This window comes from Pempheris klunzingeri, chromosome 23 (genome assembly GCF_042242105.1).
Source record: "Pempheris klunzingeri isolate RE-2024b chromosome 23, fPemKlu1.hap1, whole genome shotgun sequence".
Lineage (NCBI taxonomy): Eukaryota > Metazoa > Chordata > Actinopteri > Acropomatiformes > Pempheridae > Pempheris > Pempheris klunzingeri.
Genome location: NC_092034.1, coordinates 3,010,878 through 3,036,643, shown reverse-complemented (window position 1 = coordinate 3,036,643; position 25,766 = coordinate 3,010,878). Strand labels below are relative to the sequence as shown.

The window sequence follows — 25,766 nt, the reverse complement described above, 5'->3', positions numbered from 1 at the left end:
AGGAACTATTTTATAGAAGAATAGTATAAATAGTCAAAGAGCAATGGGTTCATGAAGAGGTGCAATGTACTCTAAGTAAGAATGAAAAATGGATGGGCAGAAGGTATAAAGGAGGAAAAAGGGTCACTGTGAAAGAAGGAATAAACACAAGAAAGAGGAACGTGGAAAATGAATCTAGGAAGTCATAAAACGAAGTCATAAAGAGGCAAGGATGAGACGAAAAAGTGAAGAAACGGTGTGATGGACAGATGAACACTGCAGAGAGATGGAAAATTAATAAATGACAAACAAAATTGGAGAGTTTTGAAGAAAGAAAGCGAGGTGAGGGGGATTAAATGGGTAAAAAAAAGAGGGTAATATTGGAGGATAGAGCAGAATGGGATGAAAGAGGTCGAGGAATAAGAGGGCAGAGAAAATGGGATTAAATGAAAGAGGTGTGAAATAAAAAAGGATGGAAAATTCAAGAAAGAAAGAGGGCAGGGAGGAGAGCAGAATACATGGCTGAGAGGAGGGATTAGAGGAAAATTAACGGTGAGTTTCAAAGGAGGAGGAAGTGAAAAGAGATTAGAGATTAAATTAAAAAAAAAAATAAAAGGATGAGATGAATACGATCGCCATGGAAGAAAAGATGGAGAGGAGGAGGAGAAAGTGATACAAGTGAGGATGGAGGTGTAAACGTAGGAAGGAGGAGTGGAGGAGAAAGACGAGATGATGGGGAAGAAAACGAAAAGATGAGACAGAAAAAGGCGAGAGGAGAAGCAGAGTGAGTGTGAAAAATAAAACTGGACTGTCGTGAAGAAAAAAAACGAGTCAAGAGAATAAAAAATAGAGCAAGATAATCTAAAGGAAAGGAGGGAACAGAAAGGAAAATGGTGTGTGTGTAGATGTAAAAACTGATCACAGAGCAGAAAGTGCACACGTCAAACGATCCATTTTGTCATCAAGGTCGGTAGGAAGTTGTTGAAATAAAGATGGAGACTGGGAGGTGAGATGGGTGGGAGGCAGAAATAAAAGAAGAAGAAGAAGAAGAAGAAGGTGAAGAAAAGAGGTGAAAATAAGCAGGTAGAATTATGGAGGTTTGGTGTGGAGAGAGAGATGAAAGGTTAGTTTAGCCGATAGCTGCACAGTTCATGAGTGTGTGTGTGTCTCACGGGGGTCACTGAAGATGGCAGGCGTGTAATCAGTGCTGTGGTGTGTATGGCCTGTGTGTGTGTGTGTGTGTGCGTCCTGAGGTGAAAGAGATTAGCTACAGGCTTGCTCTCTCTCTCTCCGCAGCACTCCTCTTTTCTCTCGTTCCCTCACTCAGAATACCAGTCGGCTTGTTTACGGGGGCCAACTGACGCCAAGACCCCAGCTCACACTCCGTACGACCCCGACACACACACACACACACACACACACACACACACACACACACACACACACACACAGGCGTCACCCTGGGTTCAAAATCCAACAGTCCTCAACTGTTCTCAAACATGCAGGCGAAGCCCTGTACAAACAACAAATAATAATTTACACACACACACACACACACTCTCACACATCACACACTCCCATCCAGCAAGACAAACGCTAGATAATCTACACACACACACACACACACACACTCGTTCAGCACAACCTACATTTAAACACACTGCACAACTTTCGCTCTTTCACACCCGCAAAATCACACAAGAACACACACACACACACACACACACACACTCTCTTTCTCTTTTTCAACAAGACCCAGCGACATGACTCTAACACCCTGCCCTCCCCTTCCCTTCCCTCCCCCTCCTCCCTCCTCTCTCCTCCTCCCCAGGCTGTCATTTGTCTGCCAATCTATCCCGATGCATAGCGAATCCGACCAGGTCTTTTATTATTCCGTTTTTCACCCTCTTTTTTTTCCTCCTCCTCCTCTCTTCCCTCTCTCCGGGGGTGGACTGGGGGGGGCGGGTTTGTATTTTCCCACAGGTTTTGCCAGAGCCGGCCCGGTCGCAGGCTTCCAGGGTGACACGTTGCTTCTGGCCTTCAGTGACTTGAGACAAGTAGGTCTTTGTCTCCCTCGTGGTCCTCTCTCCTTCGTTTTCTCTTTCTCTGTTTTTTTTTTCTTCTCTCCACTATCTTTTTTCTACCTCCTCCTCCTCCTCCTCCTCCCCCCCCCTCGTCCTTTTCATCCTTCCTCCCATCCTCCTCACCCACCCCCCCAGGTCCTCCTCCTCCTCTAACACTTTCTCCTCCTCGTCTTCCTCCTTCATTTGGTTTTTTTTTTTTCGGTTTTGTTTTGTTTTTTGCCCTCTCTCCATTTTTGTTCTCTACCATCTCTTGTCCTTCTCATGCTTGTTTGCTGACTCCCATCCATCTTTTTTTTTTTATCTCTCCTGTCTGTCACATCTTCTAAAACTCCAACATTCCCACAGAATGTCATCTTCTTCTTCTGAATAGATGAACTCAAATGGTGAAGAAACCTAGAAGGTGCACACAAATCAGAAGTTATAACAAACTGATTTACTGCATGTAGGTGAAGCTTATCTGCTGCAGTCTGATGCAGAAGGTCGCACTGATTCTTCTTTTTATTCCACCATGACAAAGTGTGATTGTGCTTCATAGTAAGACTTGAGGTTCCTACCAGACACGGTCCAATATGAGTCTTTATGCCTGTAAAATAATATTATTGTGGGTGGATTTGAACAAACCCTCGCACTGGTTAAAGGCCGCCCAGCACTTTTAGCTTCGACTTCTCGTGGGTCACTTTGCAGCACAAACCAAACGTGTGTGTTGTTCATCTCTGTAAGTAAGCAGCAGCAACATCTGCAGACGTTTCCCCTCCATTCAAACCGTACGATCCAGCTGAAAGATGCCAACAGAGCAGACGTCCTACACTCCCAGTATACAGGGCCAACATGGCTGCTCTCTTGCTGAGGTTTATGGCTTTAGCTCACACCAGTTCAGGACCACTTTACCCCCCCTGAGGCCAACTTGGGTCCTCAGACCTGATGTTGAGAAACAGCTGAGTGCAGGAAGTGGCCCGGCTGTGCGCTGGGGCGTCTTGTTTCGGGGTCCTGGGAAAAACGGAGCAGAACCAGTCGGAGGAGGGACAGAACTGGACGGCTCCGCTGTGTTCTGGAGAAGACAGGATGTTGGGCGGAGTGTGCGTGTGTGTGTGTGTGTGTGTTTGTGCGTTTTAGTGTGCAGTGTTTTCTCTTCACGAAAAAAAGTGCAGCAAGTGTGTGCGTACGTGCACGAAAGCGCGTGAGCGAACTTGTGTTTGCCGTCTTCGTTTTTGAGTTTATTCTTTCGGGGAGAGACTTGGGTGTGTGTTAGTGTGTCCATCATCGCTGAATGTGTGAAACTAAGCGCTGTGTGTGTGTGTGTGTGTGTGTGTGTGTGTGTGTCTGTCATCGTCATGAATGTGTGAAACAGGGCGGAGAGCCCAAGCGAAAGTTTGTGTGGCTTTTCTGGCGGCAGTGTGTGTGTTTGTCATCGTTGCTGTGAAAGTGGGTAGAAAGTGTGTGTGTGTGTACACGATTGTGTGTTTGAGTGTGTGAAACTGAGCGTAGAGTGTGTGTGTGTGTGTGTGTGTGTTTGTGTGTCATCTTAGTGAATGTGTGAAACAGGGCGGAGAGCGAGTCAAAGTTTGTGTGTCTGCCCGTCGTCTTTGATGCCATGTGTGTGTTTGTCGTACTTGTTGTTGAGTGTGTGAAAGTGGGTGGAAAGTGTGTGTCTCTATTTTTGTGTGTGTGTGTGTGTGTGTGTGTGTGACAGCGGATGACGGATGGGCCGGCAGGACGGAGCAGGGGACGATGAATGAGGTGACAGACAGAGACGGATAGCCCTTTATCCCTCCGTCACAATCCCTCTTTCTCTCTCCCTCTCTTCTCTTTCTCCGCCTGTCGGGATGATGCAGTGCCTCTTGTTCTCTCGCTCGGAGGAGGAGAAGGAAGGGGGGAAGATGGGGAGAAGGAGAAAAGAAAAAAATTGCATTCATCCGGCATCGATGTTTACTTCAACCTCCCCCCTCCTCCTCCTCCAATCTTTCCCCTCTCCCTGCGCTGCCCGCACTCTTCCTCCTTCTCCATCCCCTCTGTTCTTGCCTCTCCTCATCCTCCTCCTCCTCCTCCTCCTCCTTCCTCCCCCTCTTTCCCCTTCTTCTTTTGCTGATCAGAATCGGTTGACTCCATCGCTCCTTTTGGGGTTATTCAGCTCCTTCGCTCTTTTATTTCTCCCTCTGTCAGCCTCTCATCCATTGTTTTTTGTTACCATTCTTATCATATCAAAAGAATTCCTCCCATCACTCCCCCCCCCCAACTCGCTTTCATACGTCATTTCTGTGTGTGTGCGCATCTGTGAGCGCATCTTTGTGTGTGTGTGTGTGTGTGATCCACATCCTTTCAGGTAAACTCTTCGCGTTTTGTGTGTGTTTCTTTCATACGTGCTCATACGAGAGCATTGACGCTTTTGGAATGTGTGTGTGTGTGTGCGCTGCTTTGTGCATATGTGTGTGTGTGTGTGTGTGTGTGTGTGTGACCCGGTGGTGAATGGTCGATAAATCACGCTGACTGGGCCGTTTGTTGTGTGGTCGGGTCCCGGTGTTCTGGAAGGTTCCGGGGTCCTGGGACAGGGCCGAGACAGGAGTTCCCCGAGGACACACACACACACACACACACACTTAGATACTGAGATGGACACACACAGCGCGCACACAGTGAGATGAAAACACGGTTTGTCTCTGAGCAGTTTGAAAAACGCAGCATGATCAAAATTCAGAATCGAGATGTGAGGAAAATAGTTTTTCGGTGTCGTTTTCTCGCTAGTTACTGTAATATCATTATGATTTAAGAATATCAAAACTGGTGGCCGTCTGGTGCCTCAGATTGGATGCTAAAACGCTAAGGAACATGAACAATATATGATTTCTGACCCCTTGAAAACCAGATGAGACGTCTCAGGGTTTAATCCTGAAAGTAATACAGTCTTAAATTAACAAAACTCCCATTTAAAACAGGAAACATCTGATCAAAGAATCAGGAAACGAGACCGAGGATCAGTGTCAACTTTGACTTTGACAGTTTTCAATGCCGGGCGCTGCAGACACATTGCGGTCACTCCCCACAAAGTATTTAGACAGCACAGTCTAAAGTTCTTTCCATTTGACCAGAAAAACAACACGGCCTTTTTCTTGCTTTAACAGATGGGAAAGTTCTCAAGTTCCTATTGCATGAGATAAACATAGCAGGGTCCCAATTCCATACCAGTTCTATGAAGTGTGCACTCTTGTTTTTTCATCTCAGCCCTTTGCACTCCGTAGACCAGAAAAACCAATTTACTGTTTTGGACAAACAGGAAATGAAACTAGAACAAAGTCTGACTATGAAATACTTGACTTTTAAAGGGAAATTAAAAGTTTTTCCCAAACATTTTAGTACTTAATACTTTAATTCTTAAAACATTTTGTTCTTAGAGCAGTCTTACAACATGTTTTGTGTGTGTGTGTGTAAGTAGCGTCTCTATTTCTGACTCCAATCATTGGTTATATTCTATTTTTTGGTGATATTATTATTATTTCTGTATTAACAACAGAAGATATTATTTGTTAATGGGGAGCAGTAGCGTCACATTACCGGTTCTTTAGCCGTAATGTGTCTTATAACCAATGTTATGGATTACAGCTGCCACACGCTCAGGCCTCGACAAACACCGTCAACACCTCGCCAAAGTCGATCCACAGCGAGGGAACAGTGCGTCGTTCTCTAAGGAAATGTTTGACCACTTCCGTGACTAACAAGTTCCTGAAAAGCATAAAATGGAGATGGAGTTCCAGGTTCAAACAAGTTCGGTATCAGAATGACTGCAGGCATAAACAGAGCAGGAAATCAGTGCTTTGAAACCGTACGGCAGGAAATCCGACTGAAATAGGGCTCCAAGTAAGTTTTCAATTAATCCGTGGAGGTTGAGTCTGTAAAAGGCTGATTGCTCTCACTTCCCAGAGTTAACATCTTCAAATGACTCGTTTCGTCTGACCAGCAGCTGATATTCAATTTACTGTATGACGAAACGGCACTGTGGCACATTTGAGAATCTAGAACGAGGAAGGATGTGGCATATTCCTTCATTTAAGACTGCCGCGTAATTTACTGCGTAAGTAACTGGAGTCACTGAAGAGTTTTCATGCTTCGAGGTCGCTGCAGGAGCCACAGAGGCGCTGCAGACGTGCCGTCTAGCTTTTTAACTGAACAGTATTACACACACTGTCCAGGATTAATTAAACCTGCTCTTCTGCCGCACTCTCTCCATCAGTCTTGAACTGAAAAGCAGCGAACGACACACAATTTCAGAGCGTCTAGAAAAAGGCTGATTCACTGTAACAAGCTTATCTGAGCTGTCAGCAGCTTTCTCTTGTTCTCTGCAATTGCTAAATAATTTGGTGAGCGTGGGAGGCTGATTGTGTTAGTGTGTGTGTGTGTGTGTGTGTGTGTGTGTGTGTGTGTGTGTGTGCACTCCTTATGCTGCCCATTTCCACATATCCTCCTATCTATCTATCCTCCTATATTTAGAACATTCAGAAGTCTGTGGTTACTTCAAACCTTTGGCTGGCCTTTGTGTGTGTTTCTGTGTGTGTGTGTGTTTCTGTGTGTGTGTGTGTGTGTGTGTGTTTCTGTGTGTGTGTGTGTGTGTTGCGGTGTGGCGTTCCCCCAGAAAAGAGCTTGCAACAGTAGAGCTCCACTCATCCCCTTCTTTACTCGTTCATACGCCAGGCATGCATTCTTCCTTCCACCTTCGGCCCAGTCAAGTAAGTGTGTGTGTGTGTCTTTTGTCATTGATTGGTCCCGGGTTCATTCCTTCGGTTGACCACAGACAGTCAAATTCCACCTATTCATCAAGTCATCTCTTTTCTCTCCTCTCCGCCGCCTCTTCTCTTTCTGACGTCGTTTTTTATTTTCTCAAAGTCTCCACTTTATTGAACTTTTAGCTCCTCTGATTCTTCCTTCACTGTCACCTTCATTTCTCTTTTCTCCTCCCCAGTGTTCCTCCTCTCCCCTCTCCCCCTTCATCTCTCCTCACCCCGCGTCTCGCATCTTTTTTTCATCAATTTCATGCTTGTCCTTTACCACCTTCCTCCTCCTCTCCTCTCCTCTCTCCTCTCCTCCCCTCTATTCCATCATTTCTTCTCTCCTCGCCTCTCCCTTTCTTTTCTATCCTCTCCTCCCATCTCTCCATCTCACCTCTCCTCTCCTCACGCCCCTTCCCTCCTATTCTCTCCTAAATTTCATCCTCTCCTCACCCATTGTCTCCCCTCCTCTTCACAATTCAAATCTTCTTTTTCTCCTCTCCTCTCCTCTGCCCTCAATTTTTAATTTCATTTCATTTCAGTTGGCTTTATTGCCATGAAACTTTTAGAAACCATGCGACTAAAATTAGAAAAAAAAAACTTCCCTCATTCTTTGCTCTGCTCTCTTTTCTTCCCTACGTTAGTCTGTCTCTCTATCTCCCATTCGCTCACTTGTGTCTGACACCAACTGGATCTCATTGGTCAGACGACTCCGTTCCCTTCGTAGCGACACACACACACACACACACAGTCTTGACGTGTGTGTGTGTGTGTGTGTCCCAACCATTACCTCACGAGGCTTCCCTCTGCCTCTCCAAAAGCAACATGTCACAGCATGACAACTGCTCCCCTCATCCTGACTCTGTGTGTGTGTGTGTGTGTGTCTATCAGCGTAGCCAGTAGCGATTATCCAGTGACAGGATAGCAGATTCTCCCCCTCTGCTTGTGTGTGTGTGTGTGTGTGTGTGTGTGTGTCTGGGGGTAATAGACAGGCTAAGGGATGAGATGAGGCCCAGTGGGAGAGGAAACCTCCATCTCACCTCCTCATAACCCAGACTAACGAGGCAGCGAGAGGGAGGGACAGGAGGAGGAGAAACAGTTGGGGAAGAAAGAGAAGGAAGGTATGGAGCCAGCTTTTAGAGAGGAAACGGAACAATCTGTATAAAAAGGTCCGTCTTGATGATCGTTTCGTACATTATATTTTAACTTTGTTTGCTCTTTTGGGAACTCCAGTGAGTTTGAGCATCAAAGAAAAGAGGAGGGAGCCACACACTCAAATATTGTGTAACATACCACAGGATAAAAGTCTGTAGAAGTATGCAGCGTGAGGACGTTTCCAATCAACTGCTTTTCACATTTTGTCACGTCAAGTCTCATTTCACAACGTGGTTTATTACACTTTAATTTACACTCAGCCACATAAATCAGCCTCAGCTGGCCGGACGACAAATCCGATAACGGTCTGACTGGGTTTCGAGGAGAACGAAAGCCGCCTGTATGACCACAGCCAGAATGTTTTGAAGTCACTGATGTGGCGTAAAGAGGGCGACGGCCAGTTTCAGTGTAATTTCTGTGTCATTCAGCTGCTGTTCTCACAGGGGACGGTGGAGGCTTCGCCAACACACCACTGTGGTTTGAACAATTGGATTTCAATCTGCCTTTCATGCTTCTTGGATCAGTTTCTACTTTGCTTTTTTTTTGATATCTGATAGGTATCTGATCTGCCCATGAAGTTCCTGATATCCATACAGTGGAAAAAAAAAACCATAAAAATGAAAAAATAGAATAAGTTAATTGGGCAAAAGTGTAGGGATATGCATTTGAGTTATTTTATCTGTGGTAGTTTGAGGAAAATTAAACTTCTTCTTGATAAAAGCTGATTTTATTAAGATATTAACGTAATAAAACACGACACCCTTGACTCTTGACCCTTAACATGTCACACAGAGATAATATTTGAAGCGTAGCTGCCCGTGTTGTTCGGAAATGTGAAACGACGTTCGCTGAATATGCCAGCTAAAGATGCAAGTGTGAGCGCTCGTTTCCTCCTTCAGAACAAGCAGTTTGCTCTTTTTTCTTTTTTTTGATTCTTGTACAGTATGAAAAACAACGTACACGGAGCCCCGCCGTCCGTCATCGTGGCAGGAAGCCTTCACTTGAATCTGTCAGAGTTTGTTTGTTGCTTCATTGTTCCCGACTCGAGTGCACATGCTACTTAGCGCGCCTCGCTTCCTTTCAGCCGCCTGACTCCCACTGAAAGAAATGATACACTCCTCCAGGAAATAATCCCTCAAAATCATATTGTCTCACAAACTTTATTGTTTATACCCACAGTTCTTTATTCGGCCGTGACCTTAAAGTTAGTATTGATGACATCAAGTTTGCGATATATCATAGTAATTCTCCTCAAGTCTTCTCCAAAGTTTAGTTTCTGTCTTGAAATGAGGATAAATGGAGTTTAATTTCAGCTACTGCTAAGCCTGTAGTATGTCAGCGTGATTTATGTCCCGAGGTTTGATCCAGAGTTTGTCTCGAGCCAAGATTACCTGAAATCTAATCCACCCATAGGAGGAGATGTAAAGGGAGGGGAGAAAGCCAAGGCAACAGCCAGAAGAAGCAACCAAGGGGAGGAAAAGGTGACGGGAAGGGAGAGAAGAAAGGGAAGGATTAGGAGGAAGGGTGGACAGAGGTGAGAATGAGGACAGTAGGAGATGGACGAGGTCAGAGAGATGGAGGGAGACCGAAAAATGTGCTACCGTCATTTTCCTAAGGACTGTGGTCACACTGGGACAGCTGCAGTGTGTGTGTGTGTGTGTGTGTGTGTGTGTGTGTGTGTGTGTGTGTGTGTGTGTGTGTGTGTGTGTGTGTGTGTGTGTGTGTGTGTGTGAGTGTGTGAGTGTGTGAGTGTGTGAGTGTGTGAGTGTGTGAGTGTGTGAGACAGGTCAGGTTCAGGAAAGGGACTGCTGACTAGACGGGGGTGAACTGTATGTATACGTCTCAGAGTTGAACAGCGGCCAGCGCACATGGTTTACCACATCAGCAGCGGGTCGACCTCTGACCTTTCAACTCCTCGTAGGTCCCAGACAGACGGGGGTGGGTGAGTGTGTGGGGGGACAGGTTGAGTGCGGCGGCGAAGAGAAAGCAGGCAAACGAAGGGGAAGAAGGGCGAAAAGCAAAATCCAGAAAGGCGTAAATTTGGGGAGGGGGGGGGGTGGTGTATCTAAAGGAAGATGACAGGAGGAGATGGAAAAGAAAAAGAGCGTTGTGTCCAGACTCTGAACTCGGCGAGAGGGAAAACAAGACATGAATGCGTGAAAATGTTGACGGAGCGGAGCAAAAAGCGAGGGATAGCGAGTGAAAGAGTGCAGTCAGGTGAAAGTGATACGGCGGGTGAAACGGAACGTACAGGGTGGTCTCTCCCTCTCCCCCCTGTCTCTCCCTCTGTCTCTCTACCTCTCTCTCTCTCTCTCTCCTCGGGAGGCTGACACTTCCCTTCATCCGTTTGACCGCTCACAGAAGGGGGGATGAATAGAGGAGTGGAGAGGGGTGAAAGAGCGGGATGAGCGGAGAAGAAAGAGGGCGAAGGGAGGATGAGCAGCAGACGGACATCTAAATGCTCGCCCCGCCGATCTATTGGAAGAGGAGGAGAGACACACACACACACACACACACACACACACACAAACATGGATGCAAACAGTTTGAGTCAGCGGCGACACATTTGCTTTTAGTGGTGCACAAACTTTGAGGCGTAGAAGCACAAAACTGCTCTAAAACTTTGCCTTTGTTCGTCCGCTCTTAGAAATGTTGGTGCATCAGACATCCTGGTGGCAGAGCAGTCTGAGAGACGTACCATGTAACTATGCAACCGTCATGTCCCGGGTCCAAATGTGGCCCAGCACTCTTACTGTGTCCCGTCCCTAAAAAGGTTCCTGTTAAAGCTCCATGTGACGACTTTTTCATTGTGAAATAGCGACTTGAAATGTCGCCGGTATCTTAGTTAACTCTTACATGATGTAATAAGTCATCTAGCTTCAATTTAAGATCTTTCAGAAGTGTCTATTCTGATCTATGATGTGGTTTTTATAGCATGACAGCACACATGAGCTAGTTTATCACCATGAAATCATACTTGCTTAAAAAATGGCAGATTTCCCACCTGGATTTGTGTCTGATTTGTCTCCCAGCAGGCAGCTTTAGTCCGAGATAAAGCTCTAAAAACCCAAAGTACGCTACCTGTTCAGGAGCAAACAGACGGACACAGCTCGGGGACCAGCTGGTGAACAGCCAAAGAGCCGAATATTTCCTTAGGGAGTTGGTGGAGACCAAAAGTGGAGCTAAAAGAGATCGAATATTGGACTGACATTTAGCAGATGGTCACGAACAGAACTCCACATGAATGATGATGCTGCTCTTTAACTGCTGGATGTGTAAAAAGAGCTTAGCGTAATAAGATATCAACTTAAATTATGATATTTCAAGTTGCTTATTGCAGGTTTACGAATTTTTAATTACGAAGATTTAAAAAAAAGGTTAAAATACAGAGAAGCTGCTTCTTAAAGGTACTTCCTCTCCCAGAGTTTTGTATTATTTTAAAGAAAAGGCACTAGCAAGAAAAGCTGTCTGACTTGTTGAGTCAGTGCAACTTTCTTTTCTATTTTTGATACTTTATCTGAGCTCCACTCCTCCGGAAGCCTCGTCTAACTCTCATCTTCCTCCACTTTCTCTCACTTTCTCCTCCTTCCTCTTTCCCTTAATGTGTGTTACAGGGCGTCATGGAGGCTGATGCCTCTGTCAAACACACTGAACACAAATCAAGGGTTTATACACACACACACACACGCAGAGGCACAGCTGAAAGTGGGTGCAGTGTAAGGTCAGCGGGATACATATCGGTGCCAGGGAGGGGTGAGAACAAACCCCCAAAACACCCTTATCTGATCACACACACACACACACGTTTGGCCACATAGACACACCTGTCTCTCCTGTCTGCTTCACACACATGCTCTTTCCTCTTCCTCTATGTATCTTAAAGCTGACTACACACACACACACACACACACACACACACACACACATGCAGGGTCTCGGTATAGTAAAGCAGTCGTTGATCCTGCTGCGCTTAAGATAACGCAGCAGAAAAAAGTCTCCACTCAATGTGTGTGTCCATATCTGCGGATTTATGAGTTCAAGCTATTATTTGTGTGGGAGAGGTCAGTGTGTGCGTGTGTGTGTGCGCGCGTGTGTGTGTGTGTGTGTGTGTGTGTGTGTGTGTGTGTTTCTCGGCCCCTGTCTCAACTTCCTGTCCTGTCTGTGGCCGGTCTTATCGGCATGACAACGGGTCAGGCGGTGGTCACAGCAACAGAGCTATTCAGTGACCTGATTGGACCGGGTGGGGAGCGGCGGTCCGCTACTTCCGACCAATGGTCAAGTCGTGGTCAGGAATTGCGGGGGGGGGGTTCAAACACACACACACACACACACACACACACACACACACACACACACACACACACACACACTGATCTTTCACATACATTATTAATAAATATCTTTGACTCATGTAATCACAGATGAAGACACACACACCCAGACATATCCTCTGATGCATCATGTTGTCTATCACGCAAAGTAATGACTGCCCGTCACACACACGTCTACACACACACACAGTGACCGTACGGTGACCGGGTCAGGTCATTGTTCTGTGTTATCAGTCTTGACCTCTCCGTCAGTCTCCCCGATACGACCTGCATCTACACCCCTTCCTGTGTGTTTTCTTGTGAGTGTGAGACTCTGCGGTCACTTCATGGTCAAACCAGAAAGCTGCAGCTCTTAAAACGGCTCTCACCTTTCAACTGTTTCCTGTTTTGGGGTTGTTGAGGACGACGGAGAGAGCGAGAGATGTGTTTCATTTCTAGCCGCGCTGCAGTGTTGTGAAACACTTTTGTTTTACTGTATCTGCAAATTAGATTCTTGTCAGCAGTTGAATAATTGTTTGAGGAGCAGCTCTGGGCTACAGTAGAGGGAGTTTTGACTAGTTGGTCTCAACACTTTGTGGTAGTAAAGTAAAACATTGATGGGCACAATGAGCTCGGCATTGATTGGATTTGGTTGTCATGAATGCCCTATTTCCTGCTTTTATATCAGTGAAGCAAATAAAATACTATCATGAAAAATGCAGTATTATTAATGCACTAACCCGACTTTGGTCTAGACCTGCTGTTATGAACTGGCACTATATAAGTAAAGATTGATTGATCTTTACTAACACTGTCTTCATACATATTTCAAATTATTTAACATTTTAAATATACTAATCTTTTCCTTCATTTGGGTTTTGGCAGAAAAAAATAATTCATATTAATGTGAACTGGGGGAGATAAAAAAAAAAAAAAAAGTAACTTTGACATTCAAGCCTTATTCTGTAGTAGTTTAGTGGATATTAACTCAAGCCCAAGAATACAAACTCAAACTAGCTGACTTGTGGTGGAAAGTTAAATTAAAAAGCGGCAGGCATCAGGTAGACACTGGAAACAGACCCAAATTAACTTGGCAAGTAACTGAATCCATATCAAGATGCTGTTTAATCCAAAATAATTATTAAAAAGTGATTCAGTCTATTTATTAAGGAATAGGATCAGAATCAAAGAAGCTTTACCGAAGTGGACGAACCCAAACTGAACTCTCGGCCCAGAATTAACCTCTAAGAAAGTGTCTGGATCCAAATTGACTTAAAAAAAAAAAAAAAGTGGCCGAGGCCAAATTGACCTTTTTAAAAAGAGCCTGAATCTAAATTGAGCTCGGAGTGGAGCTAAAAGCCGCTGTTTTTCCAGCCCTGTTTGTTTTGGAGTATTCCGTCTTTATTTGCTTTATCAGCGCACAGAGCAGCTCCCAGCAGGCCCCGCTGACTTCAGCCTGCACTCGTTTATCGTCTCCCCGTTTCTCACTCACTCGTTTTTCCTCCTCCGTAACATCTAGTTACCCTCCGCCTGACCTCCTTCGCTCCCTCCTTTCCCTTTCTCCTGCAGTCCTGTAATATTTCCCCAATCATTCTTTTTGAGTATTCTCTCTTCCTTCTCATTTACCTCCTCATTCTCTCTCTCTCTCTCTGTCTATCTATGTCTCTCACTCGCCCTCTCTCCATCTGCGTAGTGTCTAATTGACAGCAGAGACCCCTGGTTGAACCACCAGCACTCGTCTCTCGTCTTTACTTCTTTTTTTTTTTTCCACACTCGTTCCATTTCAGCCCTGTCACTTTTTTCAGGGGGTCTCTGTCGCTGCTTGTGACGAGAGAGGGAGGATGGGGAAAGGAAGGAAGGGAGGGAGGTGAGACCAAGATGGGGGGGGGGAGGAGACGAGATGAAGGGGAGACGATGCAGAAGGAGAACATGAGTTGGTTACATAAGGAAGGTAGCTGAGAGTTCAGAGAAGTACGCCTGTGACACCAAGGTGAAGATAAGTCAGGAGCCGTGTTCTCCTTCACTCTCCCCAAACACCATTTTGTCACTTTCTTTTACAGTCTGCTCACTTTATAGTCTCGCTGAACTGTGTGAGCAAAGTCTGACACCCAAACTCAGCATTTTTTCTCAACGTATTGGTAACAGTTAATAAGTAAATTGATCTGCGTTTTGGTTTGTGAAACATTTAATGACATTGTTGCAAGCAGCCTGTGATGGGTTTGGATTGGTGATGCCGCGCTCGTGGTCGGTATTGGCATTAATACAGATCTGCTACGTCACATAACTTCATGAGTTTTGTGTTTGCGTGTTGATTGATGATTAAAAGCTAGTAAGTGGACCTGGAGTCGAAGCGTTAGTGTTTTTATAAATTGCATTAAGGGTGATGTTTGACATTAAAACACCAGCACCTGTTGTTTTTCTGTAAACCCACACAGCGGCATCGTAAAGACACATGCATCAATACTCTAGAGAAACAGCTCTTTCATCACTTTCTCTCTCTCTAGATTTGCATTTTTCCAGCTAAGGTACCTTCACCCATTCTGTCTTGACAGTAAATACTTTATGTCATGTGTTATGGGCATGACATGGCAGGATTTGTGTTCTGGTAAGGAAGGAAGGAGCTATAGAAGTGCAGTCCCTTTACCACCTACGTTCCTGCTGCTAACCAGAACGGTGCTGGTCTAAACTGTCTTAAACTGCAGTTTACATGTTTTTGATTAAAGCATCTGTGTAAAGAGCAGATCCAGAAGAAGTGCCCTTGAGCAAGCTCCAGTGTGGCTGACCTCTGAGCTAGAGCATAAAAGATTAGTTCCCTACAGGGAGCGATAAAGCATCAAAGTTTTATCTTTTGCTCGCTGTGTTTCATTGCCCTGCACGTGACGAGCCGCCGGCCCGCTGTGGATTAATAAAGCACAGTATGTACATATCGCAGCAGAGGCCGGGCTGTGTTGTGGTTACTGGCAGAGGTGCGCTGCGGTCGCACAAACGAGGCTGCAGGCAGATGTACAAAGATACAAGGTTTTGGTTTTAATTTAATTTTTGGCCCTCCAGTAAGAAAAAAAAAAAAAAGTAGTTCCCTGTTGCGAAGCGATAACATCCAAGCTTACTTCATTCCATTCGTTGTTCAAGATGGAGCGATACTGTCCGAGCTGCAGGGAACAAGAGTGTTGTAGTTAAAAACCAATGTTAGGATAGAGTAAAGAAAGGTAAAGGAGGAAGTTACTGTTGGTTTGTTGGAGCTAAAAGTGGAGGACTGTCCGACAGGTATTAAGAGCACCAGTAGCCGGACAGCGTTGCCCGATAACCTCTGATTACGACCTTTGACTTGTTGCTTTCAGAGGTCAAGAGCTGGCTTTGGGGTTAAGTGTACGATCCTTATTCGGGGCAGGTTGTCAGTCAGATTCTGTTGCAAATGATACAGACCATGCTTGTTTTTCACCAGGCTTTCTCACACAGGATGGGATGTTTGGGACAGAAAATAAATCTCCAGCAAATCTGATAATCAGTCGTGATCTAGCGGGGAACAATGTCTGTAATCTCAGCTTGTCAGATGTGAGGATCTTCTGCTTCTCTGTTGGGATTGTGGACAAACTGACAAATTAACTGATAAGATAGCTAGAAATATATGTTCATTTGATTTATCTTTGCTATTTGCTCAATTTTAGCATTACAGCAATTAGTTAATCAATCAATTAATGGGTTGACAGGACATGAATCTAATTGGATTGATGAATATTAGATGGTTCCGGCCTCAAGTGTGAGCGTTTGCTCCTTTTCTTTGCCTTCACACGGTAAACTGAATATCATGAAAAAGATTATTACATTATCTTGGACACTAAAGTTTTATAAATCATAAGTCATACCTGAATTACTGTTAAGTTTTAAGTTTGAAATCATGTGTAGTTTGTATTTAACTACATTTTTAAAACTAGTCCAGAAAGTATCTTAGTTACCTTACATTTAGGATCTCTGTGATCTGTTCTACAGTAACACCATCTAATATAACATATGAATCTTGTTTAAGTTAAAAATTAGTTTATAAGTTGTTTCTTATAGTGGTATTTATCTTAAATATTTAATCTGGTACTGAAGACAGTCCTTTTGTTTTCCTCTCTGAGACCTTTGTCCTAGAAAACTGCTGCATCCCACCGTTTTTTTTCTTCTGGCCATAAGAAAACTCTCCTGAGTGACCTCTCAACCCTGAAACCTGGCACAGACTGAAAGATGGAGAGGAGAGATGTGAGCAAAGAGAAGCATAGATACAGATTTTGTCGGAAAGGGAGGGAGAGATGACAGACGAGCGTCGTCCCTGTTTTTTCTGATAACGGTCAAAAGCTCTTTCTGTGCTTTTAGCGAATTCTTGGCTCGTCGGATGGACGGAGACGACCGCTGTGATGGACAGGTGTCAAGATGCTCCATCCTCGGCTTCCTCCGCAAAAAACATCAAGACGATCTCTTCTCTCTTTTTCTGCTCTTCTCTCTGACCTTAAACATCGTCCAGACAGACGGCTAGAAAGAGACTTGATTGGCAGGCGTCAGTGTGGTCTTTGTGTGCCGGTGGTGACCTTTGAACTCTGATCTCAAATGTGGATTCAGTGATGGCGATGGGGAAAGGAGGCACTGATGACAGACAGGTGTCAAAGCAAACTTCTTTTTTCTTTTCTTTTTTTCTTCCAGTGGCGACGGCCAGAAGCACTTTCTGTTTTCGGTGACCTCTTGAACTTCTTTGTGGTATGAAGAGAAGGTCACATGTCTGGTCTGGAAGCAAAGGAGCTGCTGATTTAGACAAAGTCTGCAAGTTTCACAGGGAGAAATGTTGACTTGGGATCTTTGCTGCTCTGAGTTTTGACTGCTTTTTGTGTAGAATAAATGATTGGTCAGTTTTCATGGGCAGTGATGCCAAAGTAAGGAGTGCTCTCTCCAAAGTGCAGCAGATAAATGGATGGACGACTGATGGATGGAGGAAGGAGGAGTTTTGGGGAGAAGGAGCTGCGGAGGTGGACGGGTGCCAAAATGGCTGCTTTTCTTGATAAAAGTCAAATCCACTTTCCCTGCTTTTAGCGACCTTTGACCTCTCGCCTGTCAAATCTAGAAGGAGACGGACAGCCGAGAGAGCTGTGGGAGGAGGTGGGAGACGGAGTGAAGGAGAGACGTTAATGGAGCGCAATGAGAAGAGAGTGAAACTATGCAGGAAGAAGAAGAGTGTAAAAGATGTTACAGTTTGAATTACAAAATCAAATTCCCCCTCTCCTCTACAGATAAATGATCTTTGGGTTAGTGTTTGTCACATTTCTTTGCTTCATAGCAGAATCATTACATAATGTGCGCACACAGAGTGTAAACATGATGAATTCTGGGTGACCCTGACGTTTGGCCATTAGGAATGGGAACACAGCAATTCCCCATCGGTCCCAAACAAATAAATCCTGCCCACAGCCGGAATAACTATTAACAAGTCCGCTGAACACAGGAGGGGGAGGACGGGGGAGGAGGAGGGGGAGACGAGAGCAAGAGGTGTGGATGCAGAAGGGAAGAAACAAGGGAGGAGGAGGAGGAGGCAAGTAGAGCAGGTGAAAGTGGAGTTCAGATAGCGAAGGAATGAAGAGGGGATGAAGGATGGAAAGGTGGAGGAGTAAAGTTGACTTGGAGAAGATGAGGAGGGTAGAAAAAAGGAAGAATAGAGGGAAAGAGGAGGTAAATGGATGGTGAAGCTGAGGGGGGAGGTAAGGGGTGTGTAGAGGGGGGACAGAAAGATAAAAGAAGGAATAAAGTTGAAGTAGAATGATAAAAGGGAATGGGGGAGAATGAGAGGAGTATTGGGGGACAAAAGGGAGGGATGGAGGGAGGGAGGGAGTCAATTTGATGGAGAGAATGAGGAGAGTGCACAGCAGAAAGGGGGAGTCAATAAGAGTGAGTAAAGTTGACTGAGAGAAGTGCAGTAGGAAGAAAGTAGAGGAGAAGAAGAGAATGAGGGATGAGAGGAAGTACAGATGGAAGGAGAGATGAAGGGTAGAGGAATGAAAAAGAGGAGGAGGAGGAGAGGGGGATGAAGGAGGGAAAGAAAAGAGGGATGAGAGCAGGAAATATAGAATGATTAAAGAAGTAATAAAGTTAAGGGAGAAAGAAACGAGGGAGGAAGGGATGAGAGGAGGAGAAGAAGGTTCAAAGATTGCGGAGAAGAGATAGAATAAGACCAGGATGGATGGATGGATGGAAAGAGGGAGTGAAGTTAAGGAGGGTAGAAAGTAAAAAATGTGAGAAGGTAAAAGGGGGGAGGGAGGTGTAGGGGAAGTAGAGAGAGGGAGAGAAAGGAGGGATGGAGAGATAAAAGCATAGATACAGATTGGAAAAGGACGAGGGGAGAGCAAAAGAGGAGGATGAAAAAGAAATGCGACGAAAAAATGGAAGGAGGATAGGAAGGGATTAAAAGAAGTGATTGATTGAGAGGGAGAGAGAGAGAGAGAGGAGAGGGAGGTGTGAGAAAGTAAAGAAAGTAGAAACAAAAAGAGAAATGGGGGAGAGAGAGAGAGAGAGAGGGAGGGATGAACCCCATTAGTGGAGGAGAAATGAGAGAAAACAAACAAGAAATGTGAGGGGAGCTCGTCACTTTGTTTTTCTGCTCGTCCCCCCCCCCCCCCCAGAAGAATAAGAGGAAGCAATCGTGTGTGTGTGTGTGTGTGTGTGTGTGAGAGAGTGTGTGTGTGTGAGAGGGAGAGGGAGACAGGAGCGATAGCGCGGGGGAGGTCATGGCGAGGTGAGAGAGGGGGAGCGAGACGGAGAGAGAAGTTCAGCGAGAGGTGAAGAGAGAGACCTGCCGTTTTCTGTGTGTGTGTGTGTTTAGGGTGAATCGGGGGTCAGGTGTGTGTGTGTGTGTGTGTGTGTGTGTGTGTGTGTGTGTGTGTGTGTGTGTGTGTGTGTGTGTGTGTGTGTGTGTGTGTGTTGCCAGGAGGACCTGCTGGCTCGCGTGTGGCTCGTTTTTTTTGGAAGGCCCACGCTCTCCCTTTTTTTTTTTCTCCTCCTTCTCTTTTCCATTTTCATCAGTCTTATCTGCCTCTCCTCCTCCTCCTCCTCCTCCTCCTCCCCCTCCTCCCTCCTGTCCTCCCTTCTTGTTGCACTTCTCCTACTGCTTTTACCCTCCGTCTCCTCCCTCCGTCGCTCCTCCAACCAAACTTACCTACTGACCTCAAGTTCACCCAAAACTCTCTCCCCCCTCCCTCCTTCCCCTTCTTGTCTTTTCTCCTCTCCTCGCCTCTCTTCATCTCTTCTCATCTTCTCTACTCTTCCTCCCATCCCCTCTCTCCCTCTCTCCTCTCTCCTCCTTCCTTCTTCTCTTCTCTTCTCTCATCTATCACATCTCACCCTCAACTTCTCTCCTTACTTGATGAGCCTCCACCTCTCCTCTCCTCTTTTCCTTTTTTCCCTTCTTCCCCTCCTCTCCTCATTTCCTCCTTCACTTCCTTACCTCCTTTAGTTCTCTTTCTCTCTACCATCCAACTTTCTTCTCTTCTCTCCTTGTCCTCCTCCTTCACTGCCTCAACCTTCTTTACTCTCCTCTCCTCCTCTTCCTTCTGTTCTCCTCCTCCTCTCCTCTCCTCTTCCTTCTGTTCTCTTCTCCTCTTTCATTCTCAGTTTTTGGAACATTTGTTTTCTGTTATCTCCAAATACAAGAACGAGAGAGAGAGAGAGAGAAAGTACTGAGCGTGATTCCAAAGTAAAGACAGCGATCCGCTCTCAGATAACATGAAAATCTCATGGACCTCAGTCGCCAGCTTATCTCTCTGTGTGTGTGTGTGTGTGTGTGTGTGTGTGTGTGTGTGTGTGTGTGTGTGTGTGTGTGTGTGTGTGTGTGTGTGTGTGTGTGTGTGTGTGTGTGTGTGTGTGTGTGTGTGTGTGTGTGTGTTGCTGCATTGTCTGCTTGCCGACATCTTTTTTTGCGTGTGTGTGTTAACTCGGCTTTTCAGGGTTGCTTCCTCTTAACAGATAGCTGGATGTATCTATCTATCTTTATCCGGCATGCTTTCACCTTGTATTTACACACACACACACACACACACACACACACACACACACACACACACACACACACACACACACACACAGCAAGGTGCATGTACACAAATACCAGCCTGTGCACAAGCAGATGGTGACATTCTGACAAACACCATCAAAAACAGCTTGTGTGTGAGTATTTGTGTGTGTGTGTTGGCACGGCAGACACACACACACACACTGGTGTGTCTGCACCTAATTAAGTGACGGATTTGTTCACATAACCTCACAGCCGCACGACATTTATGCTTTATGTAACTGCATCTATTTGTGTGTGTGTGTGTGTGTGTGTACCTGTTTATGTGTGTGCGTGCAGCCTGTTTTCATGCAGCGTGTGTGTGTGTGTGTTTGTACTTGTTTATATGGGAAGATTAGCGGGTCAAACCTCGGCCGTGCAAGGGTGAACTCGGGGACAAAGGAGAGCGAGAGAGAGATGAATACAGAAGTGAAAGGACCAGAGGGAGGAAGCAAAGTGTGGGAAGAAGGAGAGAGGAAAGGAAGGGAGGGAGGGAGGGTGGGAGGAAAAGATCAGGAAGGCCAAATCAGCCATTCGTCTTGTAGTCTCCCTCCAAATCCAGATTTAGAGGAAACACCAGTTTTAATAACTCCACAGCGAATGCAGAAAATATTTAGGACGCTTCCTGTTTTCATGAGCAGCTCTGATGAGGTGACCTCAGGTAAAAGCCATCGATCTCTTAATGTCCATTAACGTTCACCTTAACAAACATTAACACCACGGAGCATTAAAAGGCCAGGACTAATACACAATTAGCTGTTTGTAAGGGATACTCTGGTGTATAAGTGTAGAATTTATTAGTCGTTGCCTCCAAGTGTTTATTCAGCTGTTTCATAGCTCGTCTGTTGTCCAGCGGGGACTCTTAAAAGTCAAATAATGAAATCGAAAGTCCATAAAATTCTAAGATATCTCTTAAATACCTGATTCTTTGAGAACGGAAAACTGGTCTAGCTTTTGGTGCCGTTCCAGATCTGGAAGTTCAGCCATAACAACAGATGTAAACACCTAATTGTGTGTGTGTGTGTGCAGATTTAAGAAACCATTGAATAGGAGCTGGTGGATCCATTACGTCTAGATGTTCTTATCCAGATCAATGTAAAATGATGTACAAGATTAAGGTCTTGCTTGAATAGTAACTAAACACGCCCTGAAAATATCTGCAGACCTCCAGTGGTTCAGCTTCTCGTCTTTTTCTGCACCGTGTGTGTGTGTGTGTGTGTGTGTGTGTGTGCGTGCATCACCTCAGTCTGGTGTTAAGTTACTTATTAAAGGATTACATCTCTATTTTTAAATGTGGGGCCTATTGTTTTTTACATGTTTTGAGTTTGGAATGACTGGTAGGTGCAGAAAGTTTTGGAAATGTTCCCTCAGCTGGTTAGTTAGTGTTTGTGTGTGGCTTTGATGTTTTAGAGGGTTAGTTCGGATGCAGCAGTTTTGTGTTACACACTATAAGACAGAAGTTATTGGTCTGTTGCTACCTGGATTGGTTAGTTTGTCTATGTTCCATGAGGCAAAATTACTGTTTTTGTCAATGGAGTCTGGTGGCTTTGAACCGAGCGACATAACAGCTGCTTCTAGTTAAAGAAACAGGAACTTTTAGGTTTATCTCTGCAGGGATCCTTCCTGTAATGAGGCACATCATTTGTGCCTGTAATTGGTGTTTCAAAGGGCTGTTTGCTTGTGCAGTGCTTTTGAGTGCTTATTTGTGACACAATCCACAGGATTACGTTACAGCCATTGAAAGCTGCTGAAAGAGATTCCTAAACTTTTTGTACCCACCAGTCATTTCAGACCCCAAATATGTAAAAAATGGAGCCCAGGTTTAGAAATAAGGACATGAAGGGCTCATTTAATTCATGAGCCCAGGATGTGATCTACTGTACTGATGCACAAAGCAAGATGTAGTAACTTTAAACATGTGATTGCAGTGTTGTGAAAAAATAAGTCCAAACTTCTCAATTTCCACTTTGTAATTTGTTTAGAACATTTTACACTCCACATAAAAAGCCAACAAGTGGTTTAATATGAATCTGTTGCACTGACGTAATTTGGTTTCTAGCCAGTCCCAATCAGTACGTGAGGTATCGATCGATCCGCCTGACGACCATCAAGTTTAGATTTTGACTGCAGCAAGCAGGACGATGAAGACCAAACGGTGGCGTCTTGGCCAAAGAGATACTCGTCTGTAAAAGCTAAAAAGAAATGTGGAGGTTTTGTATTTGAGGCAAATTCTCAAGATCGTGTCGCTGCAATTGGTCGAGTTGATAGATTCTGTTTCATGTCGACCAATCAGACGTCCTGCAGTCGTCCGATTCCACCAGCGACAACATTTCTTAAACGAAAATCCCACAAATTCAGCTTGTTTCCCATAATTCCTTCACTCCTCTTCAAACTTTGAAGGTGTTTGTGGCGTCCGTCCTCCTTCTTCCTTCTTCCTGTTTGTCTGATGGCGCACCTCCATCTCCCGACACCCGTCCATCCCCTTCTCTCACCCTTATCTATCCATCTTCATCTGCCCTTCCTTTACCCCTTCTCTCTCTCTCTCTCCCTCTCTGTTATCCATTTCTCTCCATCTGTGTCTTTTTCCGTCTCTACTCGCTCTCATTTTCTCTCATTTTCTCCCCCACATGTGGTTTTGCTCTCCATCCCTCTGCACTCCCTCCCTCCCTCCCTCCCTCCCTCCCTCCTCTTCTCTCATCCCTCGCTCACATATGGTTTCTCTCTCTCTGGATCTGTGTGTGTTTGGTGTTACCCAGAGTTCACTGGGGCTCCCTGCTCGTGTGTGTGTGTGTGTGTGTGTGTGTTTTACAGACAGAGATAGAGAGACAGAGTGTGTGTGTGTGTGTGTGTGTGTGTCTGCAGGCTTATGGGTTTGCCTGCCTGGGCCTGTTTCTGTTTGGGAGTTCAGCAGGGCAGCGGCAGGTTATGCAACACTTTCAAATGTGGGCCACTTAGAGGAAGACTTCACCCCCCTCTTCCTCAATCTCAGTCACTTTTCCTCATTCCTTCCTTCAACCCTCTCCTCTGCTGTCTCTCTCTTTGTTTACCTGAATGATTGTCCACTCGTAAAAATGCTTCCAACTGAGCTACACAGTAGTTTTCCAGGCGATCGGTCACTTAATCATCTAATTGTTGTTATGATTTGAGGTCATCTTCCATCATTTCTTCTGACGTTTCGCTCTCAACAGGTTGAGGTTGAGCCGTTAGCGTGGGCCAACGGTCTGCAGGCTGATTTAGAGGGTTTACGTTCTCCCCGCTTGACAGATAACTGAATCTCTCTCTCCAGAAGCTGGGAGTGTCCCTGTGAGTCAGCGTTTCATCTCCCTTTTGTTTGTCTTCCATGTAGTTACTGGACCTGTTCACGCAGTGGGACTGGTCCACCTACCTGGCTGACTACGGGAAACCCACCTGCAAATACCTGAGAGTCAACCCACACACTGCACTGGCCCTGCTGGAGAAGTGAGCGTTCACCCACACCTCCACTTTTGTCTGGTTTATTTGTCCTTTATCTGCTCCTGGATTCCTCATCTCCTTCTTTTAAGCCAGTAAAATTATACTAAAATGATAAATCGGCTATTTGGCCAATTTGAGCAATTATGAGGATCAATTTATTTTATAGTCTTATAGAACTGTAAACTCAATATCTTTTATTATTTTGACTGTTGGTCACACAAAACAAACAGTATAAAGGTAAACTGTGGTTAGCTAGCTTAGCATAAAGACAACAGATAGGAGTTCATTGACATCTCAATCAGCCCAGGTGCTAGTTTTAACATTTATGTTTGAGTACAAATCAAAGAAATGAGATACAACATGCTAATTATTATATAGATAGATAGATATAGATATAAATATATAGCTGATTCCAGCTTCACACATAAAACACACACGTGAGACTGAAAGCAATCGTCAAAACCTTTATTTGAAAGAAAGTTAATAAGCCAAACACGTGACCTTTTTAACAGAGAGAAAAAAAACAGACTTGTGGATAGTGAAAAAAAATTTTAAACCTTTATTTAACTAGAAAATTGACATTATTGACGTTAAAAATCTCTTTTAAAAGGGAGTCCTGAACCCAAACATTAACTTTTGAGAACTCCCTCCATCTCAAATGCTCTTTTCTGTCTCCTGTCTGTCCTCCGTCATGTTTTAACAGGTTATTTAAGCCGTGAGTATTGTGTGTGTGTGTGTGTGTGTGTGTGTGTGTGTGTGATGTTAGGCTCCAGCATGTTTACATGTAGACTACTTGGATGACTACTAAAGCGTGTATTATCACCTCAGGGATTTACATGGTTAAGCACACGCACATCCTCATCACGAAGATATCAGAACCAAACAACATCCTCATCATGTATCTTTGTACCATCAGTTTATCTGTAAAGTGATAACAACACACAGAAAGATGGAAAGTTCGCACACAGGCTCAGACGGTCGTATGACCCAGTCCATTGTTGAGTACAGTCCCGCTGTCCTTCCTTAATCAGGCCCAGCATTGTCTCTCCAGAGAGCCCAGGCCCGGTGGTCCCTCTGTGCCCCAGGAGGAAGCACCCTGCTGGGGCTAGTCTGGTCCGCTGGGCCCCTGAACTTCCTGGAGGTCCTTAACAGTCCAGTGTTCTGCAACAAAACACACACAGCGTCTCATGTGACAGTGAGCACACACACACATACCAAACATCTTTTTTTCTTCTTTAACAGGTGACCGTAGCAGCGACGTGTGTGTCTGTACTGAGCATGCTAGTACAATCATGCACTTCTGTGTGTGTGTGTGTGTGTGTGTTTTCCTGAATGCATCAGATGAACCGATCAGCACATATTGGTCTACTTACAGCATTCAAACAGAGTGTAAAACACAATGTGAGATACTAAAACAGACTTCTTTCTCTTCCTTTACACTCACCTCTTCCTCCTCTCTGATGCTCGTCTCACATCTCCACCCTTCCCCTCTTATTCTCCACCTCCAGGATGAAGGAGACGAGCAGGAAGAACAACGTCTTCGCCCAGTTCAGGAAGACGGACAGAGACCGGCAGAAACTCATCGACACCGTCATCAAACAGCTACGCAACCTCATCGCGCAGCACCACGCCTAGAGCGAGCCCCCTGATTGGCCAGCAGGCCCGAAGCCACCGTACCGATTGGCTGATTTTAACCGTCAAGCAGCCCTCGTTGATCTGTTCCTCCCCATGGACTCTGGCTGATCTATGCACCTTAACCTCACTGGACTTCTAACAACCACATCCATCTTTAACAACCACACAAACTGCAGCAAGCTCATTGGATAACAAGATCACCCCGTTCAATTTCATTGGTTAATTTACTGTTTCGGCGAGGCTACATCAAGTATTTTGACAGCTGCGGTTTCACTTTAACGTCACGTCATCTGACTCAAGTTAAGGATGTGACAACCTCTCCTGAATTAGC

At 45.1% G+C, this 25,766-nt stretch overlaps 1 protein-coding gene across 1 annotated transcript in view; it reads left to right on the top strand.

Annotated features, from left to right (window-relative positions):
* exoc6b (exocyst complex component 6B) overlaps positions 1-25,546 on the top strand; it is an 87,637-nt gene extending 62,091 nt beyond the window's left edge. The window contains exons 20-22 of the mRNA XM_070854597.1: positions 1,963-2,036; positions 23,694-23,806; positions 25,309-25,546. Of these exons, the coding sequence (XP_070710698.1) occupies positions 1,963-2,036; positions 23,694-23,806; positions 25,309-25,435 (314 nt within the window). The 3' untranslated portion in view covers positions 25,436-25,546. The remainder of the gene's footprint in view (positions 1-1,962; positions 2,037-23,693; positions 23,807-25,308) is intronic.
* The last annotated feature ends 220 nt before the right edge of the window (positions 25,547-25,766 follow it).